The sequence below is a fragment of the Scyliorhinus torazame genome, chromosome 12 (assembly GCF_047496885.1).
Source record: "Scyliorhinus torazame isolate Kashiwa2021f chromosome 12, sScyTor2.1, whole genome shotgun sequence".
Lineage (NCBI taxonomy): Eukaryota > Metazoa > Chordata > Chondrichthyes > Carcharhiniformes > Scyliorhinidae > Scyliorhinus > Scyliorhinus torazame.
In genome coordinates this window covers 41,257,945-41,280,790 of record NC_092718.1, presented here as the reverse complement: position 1 = coordinate 41,280,790, position 22,846 = coordinate 41,257,945, and the positions used below count along the sequence as shown (strand labels likewise).

At 50.1% G+C, this 22,846-nt stretch overlaps 1 protein-coding gene across 4 annotated transcripts in view; it reads left to right on the top strand.

The window, feature by feature from the left end:
* The window catches only part of tex9 (testis expressed 9), a 138,487-nt gene that overhangs the window by 28,771 nt on the left and 86,870 nt on the right, over positions 1-22,846 (top strand). For all 4 annotated transcript variants that reach the window (XM_072470746.1, XM_072470745.1, XM_072470747.1 and 1 more), the window contains one exon: positions 21,506-21,582. In XM_072470746.1, coding sequence (XP_072326847.1) covers positions 21,506-21,582 — 77 coding nt within the window. Of the gene's footprint in view, positions 1-21,505; positions 21,583-22,846 lie in introns of those variants that run through there.

The following is a 22,846-nucleotide window of genomic DNA, read 5'->3' as shown; positions in this document are numbered from 1 at the left end:
CCTACACCCCAAGGAGCCCTCATTTCGAGTGAAAGTCCCATCCCTTCCCTTGTCCAAATATATACAACACTGGCTCCTTTAGCCCCTACATCCGCACGCAGTGAAACAAAAAAGAAGAAAATACAGTCATGAGGTTACATCGGCACATGGCCATTTCTCAATTTGTCAGTTCTGCCACAGTCCTTCTGCCTTCGCAAACTCCGCTGCTTCCGCCGTTCCAAAATAAAAGTCCCTGAGCTTATAAGTTGCCCTCAGCTTCGCTGGATATACAATGCCGCACTGCACCTTGCTAATGTACAGTGCCTTCTTCACCCGGTTGAAGGCAACCCGCCTCCTCGCCAGCTCCACCGTAAAGTCCTGGTATGCACGTATACCAGCTCCAGCCCACTGCACCACCCGCTTCTTGGCCCAGCTCAGGACCTTCTCCTTCACACTGTACCTATGGAAGCACAGAGTCACTGCCCTTGGCGGCTCACTCGCCTTTGGTACAGGCCTCCATGACCAATGAGCCCAATCCAGTTCATATCGGGAGGGATCCCCCCCCTCCCCCAATAGTTTTGCCAGCATCGCGGCAAAATACTCAGTCGGCTTCGGTCCTTCAACTCCTTCGGGCAGCCCCACAATCCTCAAATTCTGTCGCCTGGATCTGTTTTCCAGGTCTTCCCTTTTTCCTCGCAGATCCTTGTTAATGTCCATCACCTTCCGCATCTCCTTCCCCATCGAGGCAAGTTGATCACTGTGCTGCAATAACGTCTCCTCCACTTCCTTCAGCGCCTCCCCTTGCTCTCGCACCTCCGCCACTGCGCTCGCCACCGCCGTCATCACCGGGGAAATCGCCTCCTCCACCAGCGCACTCAAAACCTCCCTCATCTCCTTCCTCATTGTCTCCATGTATTTTGTAAACTGCCTTTCGAATTCCGCAGCCATCACCGTAGTTATTTCTTCAGCCGTAAGCAATGTGGCCTCCCCTGGTGCTCCAGCCTCCATTTTCTTTACTGACCCCGCGGTGACCTTTCCACTCCCCGACGGACTTTCAGCTGCTTTTTTCACGGCCGTTTTTTTGCTGGTCTTCGACATTCCCCTCCTCTGTGCTGCCTCCCGACTTTTACTGCCTTCGCTGGCCCTAGGACCGGGCGTTAACCCCCGACAATTCTGTTCCCGAACGGGAGCCCTCCAACGCGCGGCTGCCTCCCGCCCGCCGTCACCGGAAGTCAACTTCCCTAATATTGACTGGAACCTTCTTATTGCAAATGGTTTGGATGGAGCAGATTTTGTCAGGTGTGTACAGGAAAGATTCCTGACTCAATATGTGGATAGGCCAACTAGGGGGGAGGCCATATTGGATTTGGTGCTTGGCAACTAACTAGGCCAGGTGTCAGATGTTTCTGTGGGAGAGTATTTCGGTGACAGTGACCACAACTCCTTGACCTTTACCATAGTCATGGAGAGCGATAGGAACAGACAGTATTGGAAGGTATTTAATTGGGGGAGGGGAAATTATACTGCAATTAGACAGGAGCTGAGGAGCATAAAGTGGGAACAGTTGGTCTTGGGGAAATGCACAACAGTAATGTGGGGGTTGTTTAAGGAGCACTTGCTGCGAGTGCTGGATAGTTTTGTCCCACTGAGACGAGGAAGGAATGGTAAGGTGAAGGAGCCTTGGATGACAAGAGAAGTGAAGCTTCTAGTCAAGAGGAGGAAGGAAGCTTATGTAAGGTTGAGGAAGCAAAGATTTGGCACGGTTCTAGAGGGTGACAAGGTAGCCAGGAAGGAACTCAAAAATGGACTTAGGAGAGCGAGAAGGGGACATTAAAAAGCCCTGTCGAGAAGGATTAGGGAAAACCCCAAGGCGTTCTACAGTTATGTGAGAAATAAGAGGATGATCAGAGTGAGAGTAGGGCCGATCAGGGATAGTGGACGGAACTTGTACCTAGAGTCTGAGGAGATAGGGGAGGCCCTAAATGAATATCTTGCTTCAGTATTCACTAGAGAGAGGGACCTTGTTGCTCATGAGAACAGTGTGAACCAAGTTAATAGACTCGTTGATATTCAGAACGAGGATGTGCTGGAAATTTTGAAAAGCATCAGGATAGATAAACCCCTGGGCCTGACGGGATATACCCAAGGTTACTACAGGAAGCGAGGGAGGCGATTGCTGCACCGTTGGCGATGATCTTTGCGCCTCACTCTCCACTGGAGTAGTACTGCATGATTGGAAGGAGGCAAACATTGTTCCCCTGTTCAAGAAAGGGAATAGGGAAATCCCTGGGAATTACAGACCAGTCAGTCTTACATCTGTGGTGAACAAAATATTGGAAAGGATTCTGAGAGATAGAATTTATGATTATTTAGAAAAACAGTTTGATTAAAGATAGTCAGTATGGCTTTGTCAGGGGCAGGTCATGCCTCACAAGCCTCTTTGAATTCTTTGAGGATGTGACGAGACACATTGATGAAGGTCGGGCAGAGGATGTGTATATGGATTTCAATAAGGCATTTGATAAGGTTCCCCATGGTAGGCTCATTCAGAAAGTTAGGGGGCATGGGATACAGGGAAATTTGGCTGTCTGGATACAGAATTGGCTGGCCGAAAGAAGACAGCGAGTGGTAGTGGATGGAAAGTATTCCGCCTGGAGGTTGGTGACCGGTAGTGTCCCACAGGGATCTGTTGTGGGACGTCTGCTCTTTGTGGTTTTTATAAATGACTTGAATGAGGAAGTGGAAGGGTGGGTTAGTAAGTTTGCCGATGACATGAAGGTTGGTGGAGTTGTAGATAGTGTCGAGGGCTGTTGCCGGTTACACAGGATATTGACAGGATGCAGAGCTGGGCTGAGAAGTGGCAGATGGAGTTCAACCTTGATAAATGTGAAGTGATTCATTTTGGAAGGTTGAGTTTGAATGCTGAATACAGGGTTAAAGGCAAGATGCTTGGAAATGTGGAGGAACAGGGGGATCTTGGGGTCCACGTACATAGATCCTTCAAAGTTGCCACCCAGGTTCATAGGGTTGTTAAGAAGGCATATGGTGTGTTGGCTTTCATTAACAGGGGGATTGAGTTTAAGAGCCGCGAGGTTTTGCTGCAGCTTTATAAAACCATGGTTAGACCACATTTGGAATATTGTGTCCAGTTCTGGTTGGCTCATTCTCGGAAGGATGTGGATGCTCTGGAGAGGTTGCAGAGGAGATTTACCAGGATGCTGCCTGGACTGGAGGGCATGTCTTATGAAGAAATGTTGAGGGAGCTAGGGCTTTTCTCACTGGAGCGAAGAAGGAAGAGAGGTGACTTGATAGAGGTATACAAGGTGCTGAGAGACATGGATAGAGTGGATAGTCAGAGACTTTTCCCCAGGGCGAAAATGGCTGTCACGAGGGGACATAATTTTCAGGTGATTGGAGGAAGGTATCAGGGAGATGCCAGAGGTAGATTCTTCACACAGAGAATGGTGGGTGCGTGGAATGCACTGCCAGCGGAGGTGGTGGAGTCAGAGTCATTAGGGACATTTAAGCGACTTTTGGGCAGGCACATGCATAGCAGTAAATTGAAGGGGTGTAGATTAGGTTGATCTTAGATTAGGATAAATGATTGGCACAACATTGTGGGCCGAAGGGCATGTACTGTGCTGTACTGTTCTATGTTCTATGTACACAGGGTATATACGAAGATCATCTTTTTTGTAGTGGGGAAAGCGGTGCTTCCAGGGGTAGGAGGAACAGAGTACCCCGCAATCGTAATCTCCAAACATGCTCCACACTACGTGGATATATGGTTGGAGATGGGCCCTCCTGGCCGATAAGGCATTCTGCAAACGGATATCACAGGCCATAGACAAGTACGTTACCAACAACCAGAATGGGGAGGTCTGAAGAAAGTGATGGAAGGGGAAATTATTACGTACAAGGTGCGCAGAGATAAGGAGAAGGCGGCCAAGCAACAGCTGGTCAACTCCATACTGGAGCTGGATCGGCAGTACGCTTCGACCCTGACCAGAGGAGAGCAAAAAAGCTACAGATGGACTTTGATCTGCTCTCCACTGGGAAAGCTGTGCACCAGCTTCGCCAGGCACTGGGAACCTTTTATGAACATGGAGACGAAGCCAGCCACCTGCTGGCTCACCAGCTGAGAAAGCAGGCAGCCACGAGGGAAATAGCCCGGGTTAGGGACAGTAGCAGTAGGCAAGTCGCCATGCCAGAAAAGGTCAACAAAGCCTTCGCAACCTTCAACCGGGGGCCCTACACCTCTGAGCCCTCCAAAAAGACTCAGGAATGAAACAGTTCCTTAACCGAATGGACATGCCAGTTGTGGGGGAAGAAAAGAGACGGGACCTGGAAGCACCATTAGAACTGGGAGAAGTCATGGGGTGTATCAACTCCATGCAGGCAGGGAAGGCGTTGGGACCAAGCGGTTTCTTGTGCATTTCGACAAAACATTTGGCCAGCATTGGCCCTGCACCCACGGGAGATGTTCGCAAACTCGTTAGTAAGGGGCACCCTGCCACCAGCACTGGCACTAGCCTCAATATCGCTGACGCCCAGGTCCCAGGTTCGATCCCGGCTCTGGGTCACTGTCCGTGTGGAGTTTGCTTACTCTCCCCGTGTTTGTGTGGGTTTCGCCCCCACAACCCAAAGATGTGCAGCCTAGGTTAATTGGCCATGCTAAATTACCCCTTAATTGAAAAAATGAATTGGGTACTCTAAATTTTTAAAAAAGTAATTAGGAAAGCTAATAGAATGTTGCTGTTTATTGCGAGGAGAATTGAATACAGAAGTAGGGAGGTGCTTCAGTTCTACAGGGCAGTGGTGATACCACAGCTGAAGTACTGTGTTGAGTATTAGTCACCTTATTTAAGGAAGGATGTAAATGTGTTGGAAGCAGTTTAGAGAAGGTTGATGAATATCTGGACTGGGCAGGTTGTCTTAGGAGGAAACTTTGGACAAGCCAGGCTTCTTTCCGGTGGAGTTTAGAAGAGTAAGAGGAGACGCGATTGAAACCTATAAGATCCCGAGGGGTCCTGACAGGACGGATATGAAGGGACTGTTTCCTCTTGTGGGAGAATCGAGAAATAGGGGTCACTGTTTAAAAATAATGGGTCACCCATTTAAGACAGATGAGGAGAAATTCTTCCCCGAGAGGGTCGTGAGTTTTTGGAACTCCCTCAAAAGGTGGTTGAAGCAGTGTTTGAATGTTTTAAAGAAAGAGTTAGATTCTTTTTTTAAAAATACATTTTATTGAAAATTTTTGGTCAACCAACACAGTACATTGTGCATCCTTTACACAATATTATAACAACACAAATAACAATGACCTATTTTATAAACAGAAAATGAATAAATAATAAATAACAAAAATGAAAACTAACCCTAATTGGCAACTGCCTTATCACAAGTAACACTCTCCAAAAATATAATTTAACAGTCCAATATATAATTATCTGTAGCAACGACCTATACATATTATACAGTATATATTAACAACCCTGAGAGTCCTTCTGGTTCCTCCTCCTCCCCCCCCCCCCCACCCCCCCCCCCCCCCCCCCCCCCCCCCCCCCCCCCCCAACCCCCGATCCTGGGCTGCTGCTGCTGCCTTCTTTTTTCCATTCCATCTATCTTTCTGCGAGGTATTCGACGAACGGTTGCCACCGCCTGGTGAACCCTTGAGCCGACCCCCTTAGGACGAACTTAATCCGCTCTAGCTTTATAAACCCTGCCATGTCATTTATCCAGGTCTCCACCCCCGGGGGCTTGGCTTCTTTCCACATTAGCAATATCCTATGCCGGGCTACTAGGAACGCAAAGGCCAAAACATCGGCCTCTCTCGCCTCCTGCACTCCCGGCTCTTGTGCAACCCCAAATATAGCCAAGCCCCAGCTTGGTTCGACCCGGACCCCCACTACTTTTGAAAGCACCTTTGTCATCCCCATCCAAAACCCCTGTAGTGCCGGGCATGACCAAAACATATGGATATGACTCGCTGGGCTTCTCGAGCACCTCGCACACCTATCCTCCACCCCAAAAAATGTACTGAGCCGTGCTCCAGTCATATGCGCCCTGTGTAATACCTTAAACTGAATCAGGCTTAGCCTGGCACACGAGGACGACGAGTTTACCCTGCTTAGGGCGTCTGCCCACAGCCCCTCCTCGATCTCCTCCCCCAGCCCTTCTTCCCATTTCCCTTTTAGTTCATCTACCATAGTCTCCCCTTCGTCCCTCATTTCCCTATATATATCTGACACCTTACCATCCCCCACCCATGTCTTTGAGATCACTCTGTCCTGCACCTCTTGTGTCGGAAGCTGCGGGAATTCCCTCACCTGTTGCCTCGCAAAAGCCCTCAGTTGCATATACCTGAATGCATTCCCTTGGGGCAACCCATATTTCTCGGTCAGCGCTCCCAGACTCGCGAACTTCCCATCCACAAACAGATCTTTCAGTTGCGTTATTCCTGCTCTTTGCCACATTCCATATCCCCCATCCATTCCCCCCGGGGCAAACCTATGGTTGTTTCTTATCGGGGACCCCCCCCAAAGGCTCCAGTCTTTCCCCTATGCCGTCTACACTGTCCCCAAATCTTCAGTGTAGCCACCACCACCGGGCTTGTGGTGTAGTTCCTCGGTGAGAACGGCAATGGGGCTGTCACCATAGCCTGTAGGCTAGTCCCCCTACAGGACGCCCTCTCTAATCTCTTCCACGCCGCTCCCTCCTCCTCTCCCATCCACTTACTCACCATTGAAATATTAGCGGCCCAATAATACTCACTTAGGCTCGGTAGTGCCAGCCCCCCCTATCCCTGCTACGCTGTAAGAATCCCTTCCTCACTCTCGGGGTCTTCCCGGCCCACACAAAACCCATGATGCTCTTTTCGATCCTTTTTAAAAAAGCCTTCGTGATCACCACCGGGAGGCACTGAAACACAAAGAGGAATCTCGGGAGGACCACCATCTTAACCGCCTGCACCCTCCCTGCCAGTGACAGGGATACCATATCCCATCTCTTGAAATCCTCCTCCATTTGTTCCACCAACCGCGTTAAATTTAACCTATGCAATGTGCCCCAATTCTTGGCTATCTGGATCCCCAGGTAACGAAAGTCCCTTGTTACCTTCCTCAACGGTAGGTCCTCTATTTCTCTACTCTGCTCCCCTGGATGCACCACAAACAACTCACTTTTCCCCATGTTCAATTTATACCCTGAAAAATCCCCAAACTCCCCAAGTATCTGCATTATTTCTGGCATCCCCTCCGCTGGGTCTGCCACATATAGTAACAAATCGTCCGCATACAAAGATACCCGGTGTTCTTCTCTAAGTACTCCCCTCCACTTCTTGGAACCCCTCAACGCTATCGCCAGGGGCTCAATCGCCAGTGCAAACAATAATGGGGACAGAGGGCATCCCTGCTTGTCCCTCCATGGAGCCGAAAATATGCAGATCCCCGTCCATTCGTGACCACGCTCGCCATCGGGGCCCTATACAACAGCTGCACCCATCTAACATACCCCTCTCCAAAACCAAATCTCCTCAACACCTCCCACAAATAATCCCACTCCATTCTATCAAATGCTTTCTCGGCATCCATCGCCACTACTATCTCCGTTTCCCCCTCTGGTGGGGGCATCATCATTACCCCTAACAGCCTCCGTATATCCGTGTTCAGCTGTCTCCCCTTCACAAACCCAGTTTGGTCCTCGTGGACCACCCCGGGACACATTCCTCTATTCTCATTGCCATTACCTTGGCCAGGATCTTGGCATCTACATTTAGGAGGGAAATAGGTCTATAGGACCCGCATTGTAGCGGGTCCTTTTCCTTCTTTAAGAGAAGCGATATCGTTGCTTCAGACATAGTCGGGGGCAGTTGTCCCCTTTCCTTTGCCTCATTAAAGGTCCTCGTCAATACCGGGGCGAGCAAGTCCACATATTTTCTATAGAATTCGACTGGGAATCCATCCGGCCCCGGGGCCTTTCCCGCCTGCATGCTCCTAATTCCTTTCACCACTTCTTCTACCTCGATCTGTGCTCCCAGTCCCACCCTTTCCTGCTCTTCCACCTTGGGAAATTCCAGCCGATCCAAGAAGCCCATCATTCTCTCCCTCCCATCCGGGGGTTGAGCTTCATACAATTTTTTATAAAATGTCTTGAACACTCCATTCACTCTCTCCGCTCCCCGCTCCATCTCTCCTTCCTCATCCCTCACTCCCCCTATTTCCCTCGCTGCTCCCCTTTTCCTCAATTGGTGTGCCAGCAACCTGCTCACCTTCTCCCCATATTCGTACTGTACACCCTGTGCCTTCCTCCATTGTGCCTCTGCAGTGCCCGTAGTCAGCAAGTCAAATTCTACATGTAGCCTTTGCCTTTCCCTGTACAGTCCCTCCTCCGGTGCTTCTGCATATTGTCTGTCCACCCTCAAAAGTTCTTGCAGCAACCGCTCCCGTTCCTTACTCTCCTGCTTCCCTTTATGTGCCCTTATTGATATCAGCTCCCCTCTAACCACCGCCTTCAGCGCCTCCCAGACCACTCCCACCTGGACCTCCCCATTATCATTGAGTTCCAAGTACTTTTCAATGCACCCCCTCACCCTTAGACACCCCCCCTCATCTGCCATTAGTCCCATGTCCATTCTCCAGGGTGGGCGCCCTCCTGTTTCCTCCCCTATCTCCAAGTCCACCCAGTGTGGAGCGTGATCCGAAATGGCTATAGCCGTATACTCCGTTCCCTTCACCTTCGGGATCAGCGCCCTTCCCAGCACAAAAAAGTCTATTCGCGAGTAGACTTTATGGACAGAGGAGAAAAACGAGAACTCCTTACTCCTAGGTCTGCTAAATCTCCACGGGTCTACACCTCCCATCTGCTCCATAAAATCCTTAAGTACCTTGGCTGCTGCCGGCCTCCTTCCAGTCCTGGACTTCGACCTATCCAGCCCTGGTTCCAACACCGTATTAAAATCTCCCCCCATTATCAGCTTTCCCATCTCTCGGTCCGGAATGCGTCCTAGCATCCGCCTCATAAAATTGGCATCATCCCAGTTCGGGGCATATACGTTTACCAAAACCACCGTCTCCCCCTGTAGTTTGCCACTCACCATCACGTATCTGCCCCCGTTATCCGCCACTATAGTCTTTGCCTCGAACATTACCCGCTTCCCCACTAATATAGCCACCCCCCTGTTTTTCGCATCTAGCCCCGAATGGAACACCTGCCCCACCCATCCTTTGCGTAGCCTAACCTGGTCTATCAGTTTCAGGTGCGTTTCCTGTAACATAACCACATCTGCCTTAAGTTTCTTAAGGTGTGCGAGTACCCGTGCCCTCTTTATCGGCCCGTTCAGCCCTCTCACGTTCCACGTGATCAGCCGGGTTGGGGGGCTTCCTACCCCCCCCCCCCTTGTCGATTAGCCATCCCCTTTTTCCAGCTCCTCACCCGGTTCCCACGCAGCTGTATCTCCCCCAGGCGGTGCCCCCCCGCCCATCCCCTCCCATACCAGCTCCCCCCTCTCCCCAGCAGCAACAACCCAGTAATTCCCCCCCCCCCTTGATCCCCCGCTAGCGTGATTACTCCCCCCATGTTGCTCCCAGAAGTCAGCAAACTCTGGCCGACCTCGGCTTCCCCCCGTGACCTCGGCTCGCACCGTGCGACGCCCCCTCCTTCCTGCTTCTCTATTCCCGCCATGATTATCATAGCGCGGGAACCAAGCCCGCGCTTCTCCTTGGCCCCCCCCCCCCCCCAATGGCCAACGCCCCATCTCCTCCACCTCCCCTCCTCCCCCCATCACCACCTGTGGAAGAGAGAAAAGTTACCACATCGCAGGATTAGTACATAAAACTCCTCTTTCCCCCCTTTTTAACCCCCCTCTTCGCCCCCCACATTCGCCCCACCACTTTGTTCAAACGTTCTTTTTAATATCCCGCTCATTCCAGTTTTTCTTCCACAATAAAAGTCCACGCTTGATCCGCCGTCTCAAAGTAGTGGTGCCTTCCTCGATATGTGACCCACAGTCTTGCCGGTTGCAGCATTCCAAATTTTATCTTCTTTTTATGAAGCACCGCCTTGGCCCGATTAAAGCTCGCCCTCCTTCTCGCCACCTCCGCACTCCAGTCTTGATAAACGCGGATCACCGCGTTCTCCCATTTACTGCTCCGAGTTTTCTTTGCCCATCTAAGGACCATTTCTCTATCCTTAAAACGGAGGAATCTCACCACTATGGCTCTGGGAATTTCTCCTGCTCTCGGTCCTCGCGCCATCACTCGGTATGCTCCCTCCACCTCCAACGGACCCGCCGGGGCCTCCGCTCCCATTAACGAGTGCAGCATCGTGCTCACATATGCCCCGACGTCCGCTCCCTCCGCACCTTCAGGAAGACCAAGAATCCTCAGGTTGTTCCTCCTTGCATTGTTCTCCAGTGCCTCCAACCTTTCCACACATCGTTTCTGATGTGCCTCATGCATCTCCATCTTCACCACCAGGCCCTGTATGTCGTCCTCATTCTCGGCTGCCTTTGCCTTCACGACCCGAAGCTCCCGCTCCTGGGTCTTTTGTTCCTCCTTTAGCCCTTCGATCGCCTGTAGTATCGGGGCCAACAGCTCTTTCTTCATTTCCTTTTTGAGCTCTTCCACACAGCATTTCAAGAACTCTTGTTGTTCAGGGCCCCATGTTAAACTGCCACCTTCCGACGCCATCTTGGTTTTTGCTTGCCTTCCTTGCCGCTGTTCTAAAGGATCCACTGCAATCCGGCCACTTTCTCCTCCTTTTTTCATCCATATCCAGGGGGGATTCCCTTCTGGTTTACCGCACAGTGTTTTTAGCCGTCAAAATTGCCGTTGGGGCTCCTATCAAGAGCCCAAAAGTCCGTTTCACGGGAGCTGCCGAATCGTGCGACTCAGCTGGTCATCGCCGCACCCGGAAGTCAGAGAGTTGATTCTTTTTTTTTTTAAATAATATTTTATTGAAAATTTTTGGTCAACCAACACAGTACATTGTGCATCCTTTACACAACATTGTAACAATACAGATAATAATGACCTTTTTTAAATTTAAACAAAAACAACAACAAATAAATAAATATTAAATAACAAAAAATAAAAACTAGCCCTAGTTGGCAACTGCCTTGTCTCAGGCCACCCCATCCCCCCCCCCCCCCCCCAAGTCCTGGGCCGCTGCTGCTGCCTTCTTTGTTCTCCCCTATCTATCTTTCCGCAAGATATTCGACGAACGGTTGCCACCGCCTAGTAAACCCTTGAGCCGACCCCCTTAGGACGAACTTAATCCGCTCTAACTTTATGAACCCCGCCATATCATTTATCCAGGTCTCCACCCCCGGGGGCTTGGCTTCTTTCCACATTAGCAATATTCTGCGCCGGGCTACTAGGGACGCAAAGGCCAAAACATCGGCCTCTTTCGCCTCCTGCACTCCCGGCTCTTGTGCAACCCCAAATATAGCCAACCCCCAGCTTGGTTCGACCCGGACTCCTACTACTTTCGAAAGCACCTTTGTCACCCCCATCCAAAACCCCTGTAGTGCCGGGCATGACCAAAACATATGGGTATGATTCGCTGGGCTTCTCGAGCACCTCGCACACCTATCCTCCACCCCAAAAAATTTACTGAGCCGTGTTCCAGTCATATGTGCCCTGTGTAATACCTTAAACTGAATCAGGCTTAGCCTGGCGCACGAGGACGACGAGTTTACCCTGTTTAGGGCATCTGCCCACATCCCCTCCTCAATCTCCTCCCCTAGCTCTTCTTCCCATTTCCCTTTTAGTTCGTCCATCATAGTCTCCCCTTCGTCTCTCATTTCCCTATATATATCCGACACCTTACCGTCCCCCACCCATTTCTTTGAGATGACTCTGTCCTGCACCTCTTGTGTCGGGAGCTGCGGGAATTCCCTCACCTGCTGCCTCGCAAAAGCCCTCAATTGCATGTACCTGAATGCATTCCCTTGGGGCAACCCATATTTCTCGGTCAGCGCTCCCAGACTCGCAAACTTCCCATCCACAAATAGATCTTTCAATTGCGTTATACCTGCTCTTTGCCACATTCCATATCCCCCATCCATTCCCCCCGGGGCAAACCTATGGTTGTTTCTTATCGGGGACCCCCCCAGTGCTCCGGTCTTTCCCCTATGTCGTCTCCACTGTCCCCAAATCATCAGTGTAGCTACCACCACCGGACTCGTGGTATAGTTCCTTGGTGAGAACGGTAATGGGGCTGTCACCATAGCCTGCAGGCTGGTCCCCCTACAGGACGCCCTCTCTAATCTCTTCCACGCCGCTCCTTCCTCCTCTCCCATCCACTTACTCACCATTGAAATATTAGCGGCCCAATAATACTCACTTAGGCTCGGTAGTGCCAGCCCCCCCCTATCCCTACTACGCTGTAAGAATCCCTTCCTCACTCTCGGAGTCTTCCCGGCCCAAACAAAACCCATAATACTCTTTTCTATCCTTTTGAAAAAAGCCTTCGTGATCACCACCGGGAGACACTGAAACACAAAAAGGAATCTCGGGAGGACCACCATCTTAACTGCCTGCACCCTCCCTGCCATTGACAATGCTACCATGTCCCATCTCTTGAAATCTTCCTCCATCTGTTCCACCAACCGCGTCAAATTTAGCCTGTGCAATGTGCCCCAATTCTTAGCTATCTGGATCCCCAGGTAACGAAAGTCTCTTGTTACCTTCCTCAACGGTAGGTCTTCTATTTCTCTACTCTGCTCCCCTGGATGCACCACAAACAGCTCACTCTTTCCCATATTCAATTTATACCCTGAAAAATCCCCAAACTCCCCAAGTATCCGCATTATTTCTGGCATCCCCTCCGCTAGATCCGCCACATATAGTAGCAGATCATCCGCATATAAAGATACCCGGTGTTCTTCTCCTCCCCTAAGTATTCCCCTCCATCCCTTGGAACCTCTCAGCGCTATCGCCAGGGGCTCAATCGCCAGTGCAAACAGTAATGGGGACAGAGGACATCCCTGCCTTGTCCCTCTATGGAGCCGAAAATATGCCGATCCCCGTCCATTCGTGACCACACTCGCCACTGGGGCCCTATACAACAGCTGCACCCATCTAACATACCCCTCTCCGAGCCCAAATCTCCTCAACACCTCCCACAGATAATCCCACTCCACTCTATCAAATGCTTTCTCGGCATCCATCGCCACTACTATCTCCGTTTCACCCTCTGGTGGGGCCATCATCATTACCCCTAACAACCTCCGTATGTTCGTGTTCAGCTGTCTCCCCTTCACAAACCCAGTTTGGTCCTCATGAACCACCCCCGGGACACATTCCTCTATTCTCATTGCCATTACCTTGGCCAAGACCTTGGCATCTACATTGAGGAGGGAGATTGGTCTGTAGGACCCGCATTGTAGCGGATCCTTTTCCTTCTTTAAAAGAAGCGATATCGTTGCTTCTGACATAGTCGGGGGCAGTTGTCCCCTTTCCTTTGCCTCGTTGAAGGTCCTCGTCAGTAGCGGGGCGAGCAAGTCCAAATATTTTCTGTAAAATTCAACTGGGAATCCGTCCGGTCCCGGGGCCTTTCCCGTCTGCATGTTCCTAATTCCTTTCACCACTTCTTCTACCGTGATCTGTGCTCCCAATCCCATCCTTTCCTGCTCTTCCACCTTGGGAATTTCCAGCCGATCCAAAAACTCCATCATTCTCTCCCTCCCATCCGGGGGTTGAGCTTCATACAATTTTTTATAAAATGTCTTAAACACTTCATTCACTCTCTTCGCTCCCCGCTCCGTCTCTCCATCTTCGTCTCTCACCCCCCCTATTTCCCTCGCTGCTCCCCTTTTCCTCAATTGGTGTGCCAGCAATCTGCTCGCCTTCTCTCCATATTCATACTGTACACCCTGCGCCTTCCTCCATTGTGCCTCTGCAGTGCCTGTGGTCAGCAAGTCAAATTCCACATGCAGCCTTTGCCTTTCCCTCTACAGTCCCTCCTCCGGTGCTTCCGCATACTGGCTGTCCACCCTCAAAAGTTCTTGCAACAACCGCTCCCGTTCCTTACTCTCCTGCTTCCCTTTATGTGTCCTTATTGATATCAGCTCCCCCCTAACCACCGCCTTCAACGCCTCCCAGACCACTCCCACCTGAACCTCCCCATTGTCATTGAGTTCCAAGTACTTTTCAATGCATCCCCTCACCCTTAAGCACACCCCCTCATCCGCCATTAGTCCCATATCCATTCTCCAGGGTGGACGCCCTCTTGTTTCCTCCCCTATCTCCAAGTCTACCCAGTGTGGGGCATGATCCGAAATGGCTATAGCCGTATATTCCGTTCCCCTCACCCTCGGGATCAATGCCCTACCCAACACAAAAAAGTCTATGCGTGAATAGACTTTATGGACATAGGAGAAAAACGAGAACTCCTTACTCCTAGGTCTACTGAATCTCCACGGGTCCACCCCTCCCATCTGCTCCATAAAATCCTTAAGCACCTTGGCTGCTGCCGGCCTCCTACCAGTCCTGGACTTCGACCTATCCAGCCTTGGTTCCAACACCGTGTTAAAGTCTCCCCCCATTATCAGCTTTCCGGTCTCTAGGTCTGGGATGCGTCCTAGCATTCGCCTCATAAAATTGGCATCGTCCCAATTCGGGGCATACACGTTTACCAACACCACCATCTCTCCCTGTAATTTGCCACTCACCATCACGTATCTGCCCCCGTTATCCGCCACTATAGTCTTTGCCTCGAACATTACCCGCTTCCCCACTAATATAGCCACCCCCCTGTTTTTCGCATCCGGCCCCGAATGGAACACCTGCCCTACCCATCCTTTGCGCAACCTAACCTGATCTATCAGTTTCAGGTGCGTTTCCTGTAACATGACCACATCTGCTTTAAGTTTCTTAAGGTGTGCGAGTACTCGTGCCCTCTTTATCGGCCCGTTAAGCCCCCTCACGTTCCACGTGATCAGCCGAGTTGGGGGGCTTCCCACCCCCCCCCCCCCCCCCCCCCCCCTTGCCGGTTAGCCATCATCTTTTTCCAGCTTCTCGCCCAGTTCCCACGCGGCTGTATTTCTCCCAGACGGTGCCCCCCCGCCCATCCTTTCCCGCACCCACTCCCCCCTTTCCCCAGCAGCAACCCAGTAATTCCCCCCTCCCCCCCCCCCCCCCCCCCCCCGCTAGACCCCCCGCTAGCGTAATTACTCCCCCCATGTTGCTCCCAGAAGTCAGCAAACTCTGGCTGACCTCGGCTTCCCCCCGTGATCACGGCTCGCCCCGTGCGGCGCCCCCTCCTTCCTGCTTCTCTATTCCCGCCATAATTATCATAGCGCGGGAACCAAGCCCGCGCCTCTCCCTCGGCCCCGCCTCCCATGGCCAACGCCCCATCTCCTCTCCCTCCCCACCTCCCCCCATCACCACCTGTGGGAGAAAGAAAAGTTACCATACCGCAGGATTAATCATACAATCCCTCTTCGCCCCCCCTCCCACCACTTTGTCCAAACGTTCATTTCCGTAGTCCAATCATTCCAATTTTTCTTCTACAATAAAAGTCCACGCTTCATCCGCCGTCTCAAAGTAGTGGTGCCTCCCTTGATATGTGACCCACAGTCTTGCCGGTTGCAGCATTCCAAACTTTATCTTTTTTTTGTGAAGTACCGCTTTGGCCCGATTAAAGCTCGCCCTCCTTCTCGCCACCTCCGCACTCCAATCTTGATAGACGCGGATCACCGCGTTCTCCCATTTACTACACCGAGTTTTCTTCGCCCATCTAAGGACCATTTCTCTATCCTTAAAACGGAGAAATCTCACCACTATGGCTCTGGGAGCTTCTCCTGCTCTCGGTCCTCGCACCATAACTCGGTATGCTCCCTCCACCTCCAACGGACCCGTCGGGGCCTCCACTCCCATTAACGAGTGCAGCATCGTGCTCACATATGCCCCGACGTCCGCCCCCTCCACACCTTCAGGAAGGCCAAGAATCCTCAAGTTGTTCCTCCTTGCGTTATTTTCCAGTGCCTCCAACCTCTCCACAGATCGTTTCTGGTGTGCCTCCTGTATCTCCGACTTCACCACCAGGCCCTGTATGTCGTTTTCATTCTCTGCTGCTTTCGCCTTCACGACCCGAAGCTCCTGCTCCTGGGTCTTTTGTTCCTCTTTCAGCCCTTCAATCGCCTGTAGTATCGGGGCCAACAACTCTTTCTTCATTTCCTTTTTTATCTCCTCCACGCAGCGTTTCAAAAACTCTTGTTGTTCAGGGCCCCATATGAAACTGCCACCTTCCGACACCACCTTGGTTTCTGCTTGCCTTCCTTGCCGTTGTTCCAAAGGATCCGCTGCAATCCGGCCACTTTCCTCTCCTTTTTCCATCCGTGTCCAGGGGGAACACCCTTCTGGTTTACCGCACGGTGTTTTCAGCCGTTAAAATTGCCGTTGGGGCTCCTATCAAGAGCCCAAAAGTCCGTTTCACAGGGAGCTGCCGAAACGTGCGACTCAGCTGGTCATCGCCGCACCCGGAAGTCCAGAGAGAGAGTTGATTCTTGATAAGCAAGAGGGTGAAAGGTTATTGGGAGGTTACAATCAGATCAGTTGTGATCTTATTGAATGGCGGAGAAGGCTCAAGGGGCCGAGTGATCTACTCCTCTTAATTTGTATGTTGTAAGTTAAAATATCCCTCAGTCTTGCATGTAATCAGACCACAGGGAAAATAATAGACGTATAAGTTACATGATTCCCAGACAAGTTACGAGGTGACAGGTGCAGCAGCCCTATCAGATGGCCAGAATAGGACTGGATCATTGTCAATTATATGGATATTTTCTCCCAAAACTCAGTTCACTTGGAAATCCTCTCCATGCTGAATTATCAATTTGAGCCCTATTGCTTGTAGGAAGCATCAAGGCCAGATATTTATTATGGAATGATTGGTTGGGAAATGCTCATTCTAACTACTTTTTCAACACTTGCTATCAGTTTCAGAGTTTTTTAACCATGGCAGAGACCATGTAGCATGCATGTTTTTTGGTATGATGCAGATTGTGCTTTGGAGGGAGAGAGGACACCAAACAGAAGAAGGGGGGAGAATAATTTAAAATATTTGTTCCACAAAATTAATAAACTCCTGTCTTGCCACCTTTGTGACTATCAAAACACTTTTGCTTTATGAAAGCATTGAGGAACATTTATTCTTACTGGATAAAATATATTTTAGAACATTGCATCTAACAGTTGAGTATGTGAGACTTATCAAAAGATAACGGTGATACTCAACAACACTTAAGAAGTTTGGCATCAATCAGGACAAAGCAAAGCAATTCACTTGATCGGCACCCCACCCACCACCTTAAATGTTCATTCCCTCCAGCATCAGTGCACAGCGTGTGCCATCTGCAGGATGCGCTGCAGCATATTGCCAAGGCTTCTTTAACAGCATCTCCCAAGCCCTCAACCTCTACCACCTCAGACAAGGACAGAAGGTGCATAGGAACACTGCCATGTCCAAGTCTTCCTCCAAATTACACACAATCCTGACTTAGAACTATACTCCGTACTGTTGCTGGGTCAAAACCCTGGAACTTTCTAATAGAACTGCGGGAGGCCCTTAACCACCAGACTGCAGTGAATCAAGAAGGCAGCTCAGCATCACTTTTTCAAGGACGATTAAGGATGGGGAATAAATGCTGTTTTGCGAACAATGTCACATCCCATGAATTATTTTTCATTGTTTATTTTAATGGGTTCAATCTACTGCCATAGTCAATAGATTGTGAATTGAAGCAGCGTCACATCTCATTCGGGAATTTTTGTCCTCCGCAAAATAAGGTCCTAATGATCAATTTGAAAGGCTTGCTCCTTTGTATTAAAACAAGTGTATGTTATGCCACACAATATTATGCAAGGAATATTTCTAGAATGACTTTCTTAAGCTATGTATCTGAATTTTAAATGATTAAACAAAACTATTGATAAGCAAAGAGAGCAGTTGACAATAAGTAGTCAACTTCAGTCTTAGAGTATTAAGGTACTTTTATACTGCCCATTTCGCACTGTTTTGTAAAATAAATTTAGAGTACCCAATTATTTTTTTTCCAATTAAGGGGCAATTTAGCGTGGCCAATCCACCTAACCTACACATCTTTGGGTTGTGGGGGTGAAACCACGCAGACACGGGGAGAATGTGCAAACTCCACATGGACAGTGACCCAGGGCCGGGTTTCGAATCCGGGTCCTCAGCGCTGTAGTCCCAGTGCTAACCACTGCGCCATGTGCCTCCCTCATTTTGCACTGTTTATGTCGCGTGAGACTTGCCTTTGAGGTTTTTTTGTCAGGCTTTTTGAATGTATTTCAAGTTTCACTTTGAATGCTATCATATAGTCATGGAATTCCCTTCCTAAAATCAATTTGCTGTACCTCCAACACATAGACTGCAGTGGTTCAAGAAGGCGGTTCACCATCACCAAATAGGGAGAGGCAACAAATGCTGAGAGACAGTCGCATCCCATAAACAAATACATTACCAAAGAAATCACGGAGACAAGGCCGGCCGCCTATTGGCTCACCAGCTGAGAAAGCAGGCAGCCACGAGGGAAATAGCGCAGGTTAAGGATAGCAGAGGCAGACTGGTAACAGAGCCAAAGGATGTCAATCGGGCTGTTGAGACCTTCTACCGGGGACTGTACACCTCTGAGCTCCCCAACGCAGGAATAAAACAGTTCCTAGACAGACTGGAACTACCAGTTGTGTGGGAAGACAGACGGGGGAGCTGGAAGCACCAATAGACCTGGGAGAAATCATGGAGAGCATCAGCTCCATGCAGGCGGGTAAGGCACCGGGACCCGACGGGTTCCCGGCAGACTTCTACAAAAAATTTGCACCAGTCCTGGCCCCACACCTAAGGGACATGTTTGCGGACTCACTGGCAGGGGGCACCCTGCCCCACACGCTTGCGCGGGCCACAATCTCATTGATACCCAAAAAAGATAAAGACCTGACGGAATGTGGATCATACAGACCCATTTCACTGCTGTACGTGGATGCAAAAATACTTGCAAAGGTCCTGGCCAAAAGGCTGGAAGGCTGCGTACCAGAGGTGGTCGCGGAGGACCAAACGGGCTTTGCTCACAGCGAATATCAGGCGGCTGCTGAACGTAATAATGATCCCCCCTGGGAAGGGAACACCAGAGGTGATCATCTCCCTGGACGCAGAAAAGACCTTCGACAGAGTTGAATGGAACTACCTCTTCGAGGTACTGGGACGGTTTGGGCTAGGAGCAGGATTCACCGCCTGGGTGAGTCTCCTGTACAATGCTCCCAAAGCAAGTGTCCGAACTAACACCACCAGCTCTGAATGCTTCCAGCTACAGAGAGGAACAAGACAGGGCTGCTCCTTGTCCCCACTCTTGTTCGCGCTAGCAATCGAACCCCTGGCGATAGCCGTACGGGATGCAAAAAGCTGGAAGGGAATCCGGAGAAGGCTCCTCTATGTCTCGAAACCACAGGAGGGACTGAAGGCAATACTGCAAATACTGAAAGAGTTTGGAACCTTCTCAGGCTACAAATGTAACCTGGGCAAAAGCGAGGCATTCCCAGTGAACCCAAAAGGGGGAGGGACAGAGCTGAAGGGGCTCCCGTTTAAAACAGCCCAGAACAGGTTCCGTTACCTGGGGATCCAAATAGCCAGAGATTGGACACAGATCCACAAGTGGAACCTGACCAGCCTGGTGGAGGAAGTAAGAAAAGACCTTCAACAGTGGGGCTCACTCCCATTCTTCCTGGCCCGGGGAGAGTGCAGACGATCAAGATGAATGTACTACCAAGGTTCCTCGGCCTGTTTAGATCCATCCCAATCTTCACCCCCAAGGCCTTTTTCCAAAACATAGACAGTCTAATCATGGCATTTGTGTGTGTGTGGGGGGGGGGGGGGGGGGGGGGGGGTGAGAACCCGAGAATTCCCAAATCGACACTGCAAAGAGGAAATGTCAAAAGGGGTTTGGCTTTACCGAACCTACAATACTACCACTGGGCAACAATGGCAGAAAGAGTGAGGGGATGGGTACAAGAACTCGACACAGATTGGGTACAAATGGAGGAGGCATCCTGTTAAGGAAACGACCCTCCGGGACCTGGCTACAGCAGCACTCCCGCCCTCCTCAACAAGATACACAACAAGCCCAGTGATAGCGGTCACGCTGAAAACATGGTCCCAGTTGCAACAGCACTTCTGGATAACTAAAATGTCACCATGGCCCCCATCTGCGGCAATCTGAGATTTCCCCCCATCCATGCTAGATACCACCTTCAAAAGATGGAGGCGGGACGGGGGCACACTGACGGTCGGGGACTTCTACATAGAGTGCAGACTGGCGGCACTGGATGAACTGGCGAGGAAGTGGAAACTAGCAAAAGGACAGGAATTGAGACACCTCCAAATAGAACACTTCCTCCGTAGGGTACCCCGGGCCTCAGAAAACACACTACTAGAGGATCTGATAGGCACGAGCAGCGAGAAGTGGGGGCTATGTGGGAAAATATATGGACAGAGCTTGAACACCACTGGACGAGACCAGACAAAAATGAGAGGACGAACTGGGGACAGAGGTGGGATGGGGACTCTGGAGTGAAGCACTGAGCAGGGCGAACTCCACCTCCTGCACAAGACTAAGCCTAATGCATCTCAAAATGGTGCACAGAGCGCACCTGACCAGAACCCGAATGAGCAGGTTCTTCCCGGAGGTGGAGGACAAATGTGAGCGGTGCCAGAGGGGCCCGGCCAACCACACCCATATGTTTTGGCCTGCCCCAAGCTTGCTGGGTTCTGGACAGTCTTCTCCGAGTCAATGTCCAAGGTTGTGGGGGTGAGGGTGAAGCCATGCCCAATAGTGGCAATCTTCGGGGTATCGGAGCAGCTAGAGTTACACATGGGGAAGGGGGCCAACGCTCTTGCTTTCACTTCCCTAATCGCACGTCGGAGAATCCAGCACCACCCAAAGCTGCAGACTGGCCCGCTGACCTCGGAATTTCTCCACCTGGAGAAGATTAAGTACGCCATTCGAGGGTCTGAGGAAGGCTTCCTGGATACTTGGGGGCAGTTCGTCGGCCTGTTCCAAAACCTGTTCGAGGCCAGCAGCGAGGAGTAAGCTGAGGGGGAAGAGAAAAAGATAGATGAGGAACCAAAGGACTGCGCAACCCGAGGGGGGGGGGGGGTTTGAAGGAAGGTGGGGAAACCACAAGAAACGAGGAAGGGTGCTGAAGCCAATGGGGAGGGAGGAGGAAGGGGGGGGAATCATCGACCAATCCAGAGGGCAACAAAATGTACATAGAGTTAGTTTAATAAAGCACAAAACAAACCTCTGTAAATAAAGTAAATTAGCACGGGCAAGAAAAACGTAATGTATATACACAGTAACTATTTGGAAATATGAGAAAAGCTAATAAAGAGGTTTTTTTAAAAAATTACAGAAAAAATGACGAAACTTGTCATGTGCGATTGAAAAGTACGTTGAAGTACCAACCATTCGGTGAGACTAATTGTAGCTTTTTTTTTCTTTGTACTTAAGAACAAAAATAAGGTTGGATTGAAAAACATACAGGGAAGCAGGCCAAGTTCTGCAAAGAAGGGAAGGAAATTGACAAGGTAAAGTTTTCACTGATACTGTCCCATAATTCTAATTTGCTATTGAGAATTTTATAAAACCGGGTCAAACAAAATACAATTTGTGTGCTGCCTATAAATGCTACCATGAGTTCAGCACATTTTATAATGCAGTGATGCTTTAACATTTTTATATTTCACTCCTGGATTGTTTTGTGGCACCTACTTTCAGCAGAAGTACAAGATGGAAAACGAAGAAGTGGCTGAAAGTTGTGGGGATTAACGGTTATGATCCAAAAGACAATTTTTCATTTCTTTTGAAAAAACGTTAATCAGGATTATAGACCACAGCCCCTTGCATTATTGTAGAATTTTAAATCTAAGGATTGGCAACATAGGTGCCATAAAATAAAGGATAGTAATGTCTTACATACTGGGCGGGATTCTGAGTTCTAGAGGATAAGTGCACCCGCCAGCGGAGAATCGGGACGGTGTCCCATTAGCGCTAGGAGCAATGCAAATGTTGACCCATCCCCACAATGCAAATGTTGACCCATCCCCTGCTGACAAGAAGAGTACCTCCAACCCCTCATCAAGGAGGGACTCCCCCCCCCCCCCCCCCATCTCCCCCCACACCATGCATGAGGGTGACCAGCCCTCCCCTTCAGCCATTTCAAAGCAGCAAAGTGCTTTTTCACTTCCTCTTCAAAGCAGCAAAGTGCTTTCACTTCCTCGTGTAACCTCAGAAAGCACTTAGCATTAGTGAAGTGACCAGCAGTTGTCAATCACAACAAGGATGTTTATTAATATTGGGTGAAGATCAATGGAGGGCACTTCAGATGCATTCCACAGTGAAGGGAAAGATAAATAAACAAACCTTCTGGCAGCTGTTTAAACCATTAAGCTGTCAATCAAATGCGAGTTAAAGGTACTGCTGGTAGACATTTCAAAGGATCTCGGGGGATTTCAAGGCTTTTCAAGTGTTGTGGGCTTTCTAGGAAAGCTCTGACACTTCAAAAAGCAGCAGTTTAAAATGCATAGGGCTGAGGGAGCATATGTGAGGAAAGGGTAGCCTTCCTTGCTTGGAATCTTCAATGAACTGTATGATCTGTTCATCATCTGTCGGGCAGAGCAGTTCAGAGTGAGAAGAGTTCAATCAGATCAGACAAGGATAATGATTTTGAATAGAAGACTACCTGAGATCACCAAGCCAAGAGTGATCTTCAGATTGCCCAGTGCTGGAAGAGCTGTCCAGACATGAGACTCCTATCCCAGGGGTGGGTCTCAGGGTCACGTCCTGGGGTTA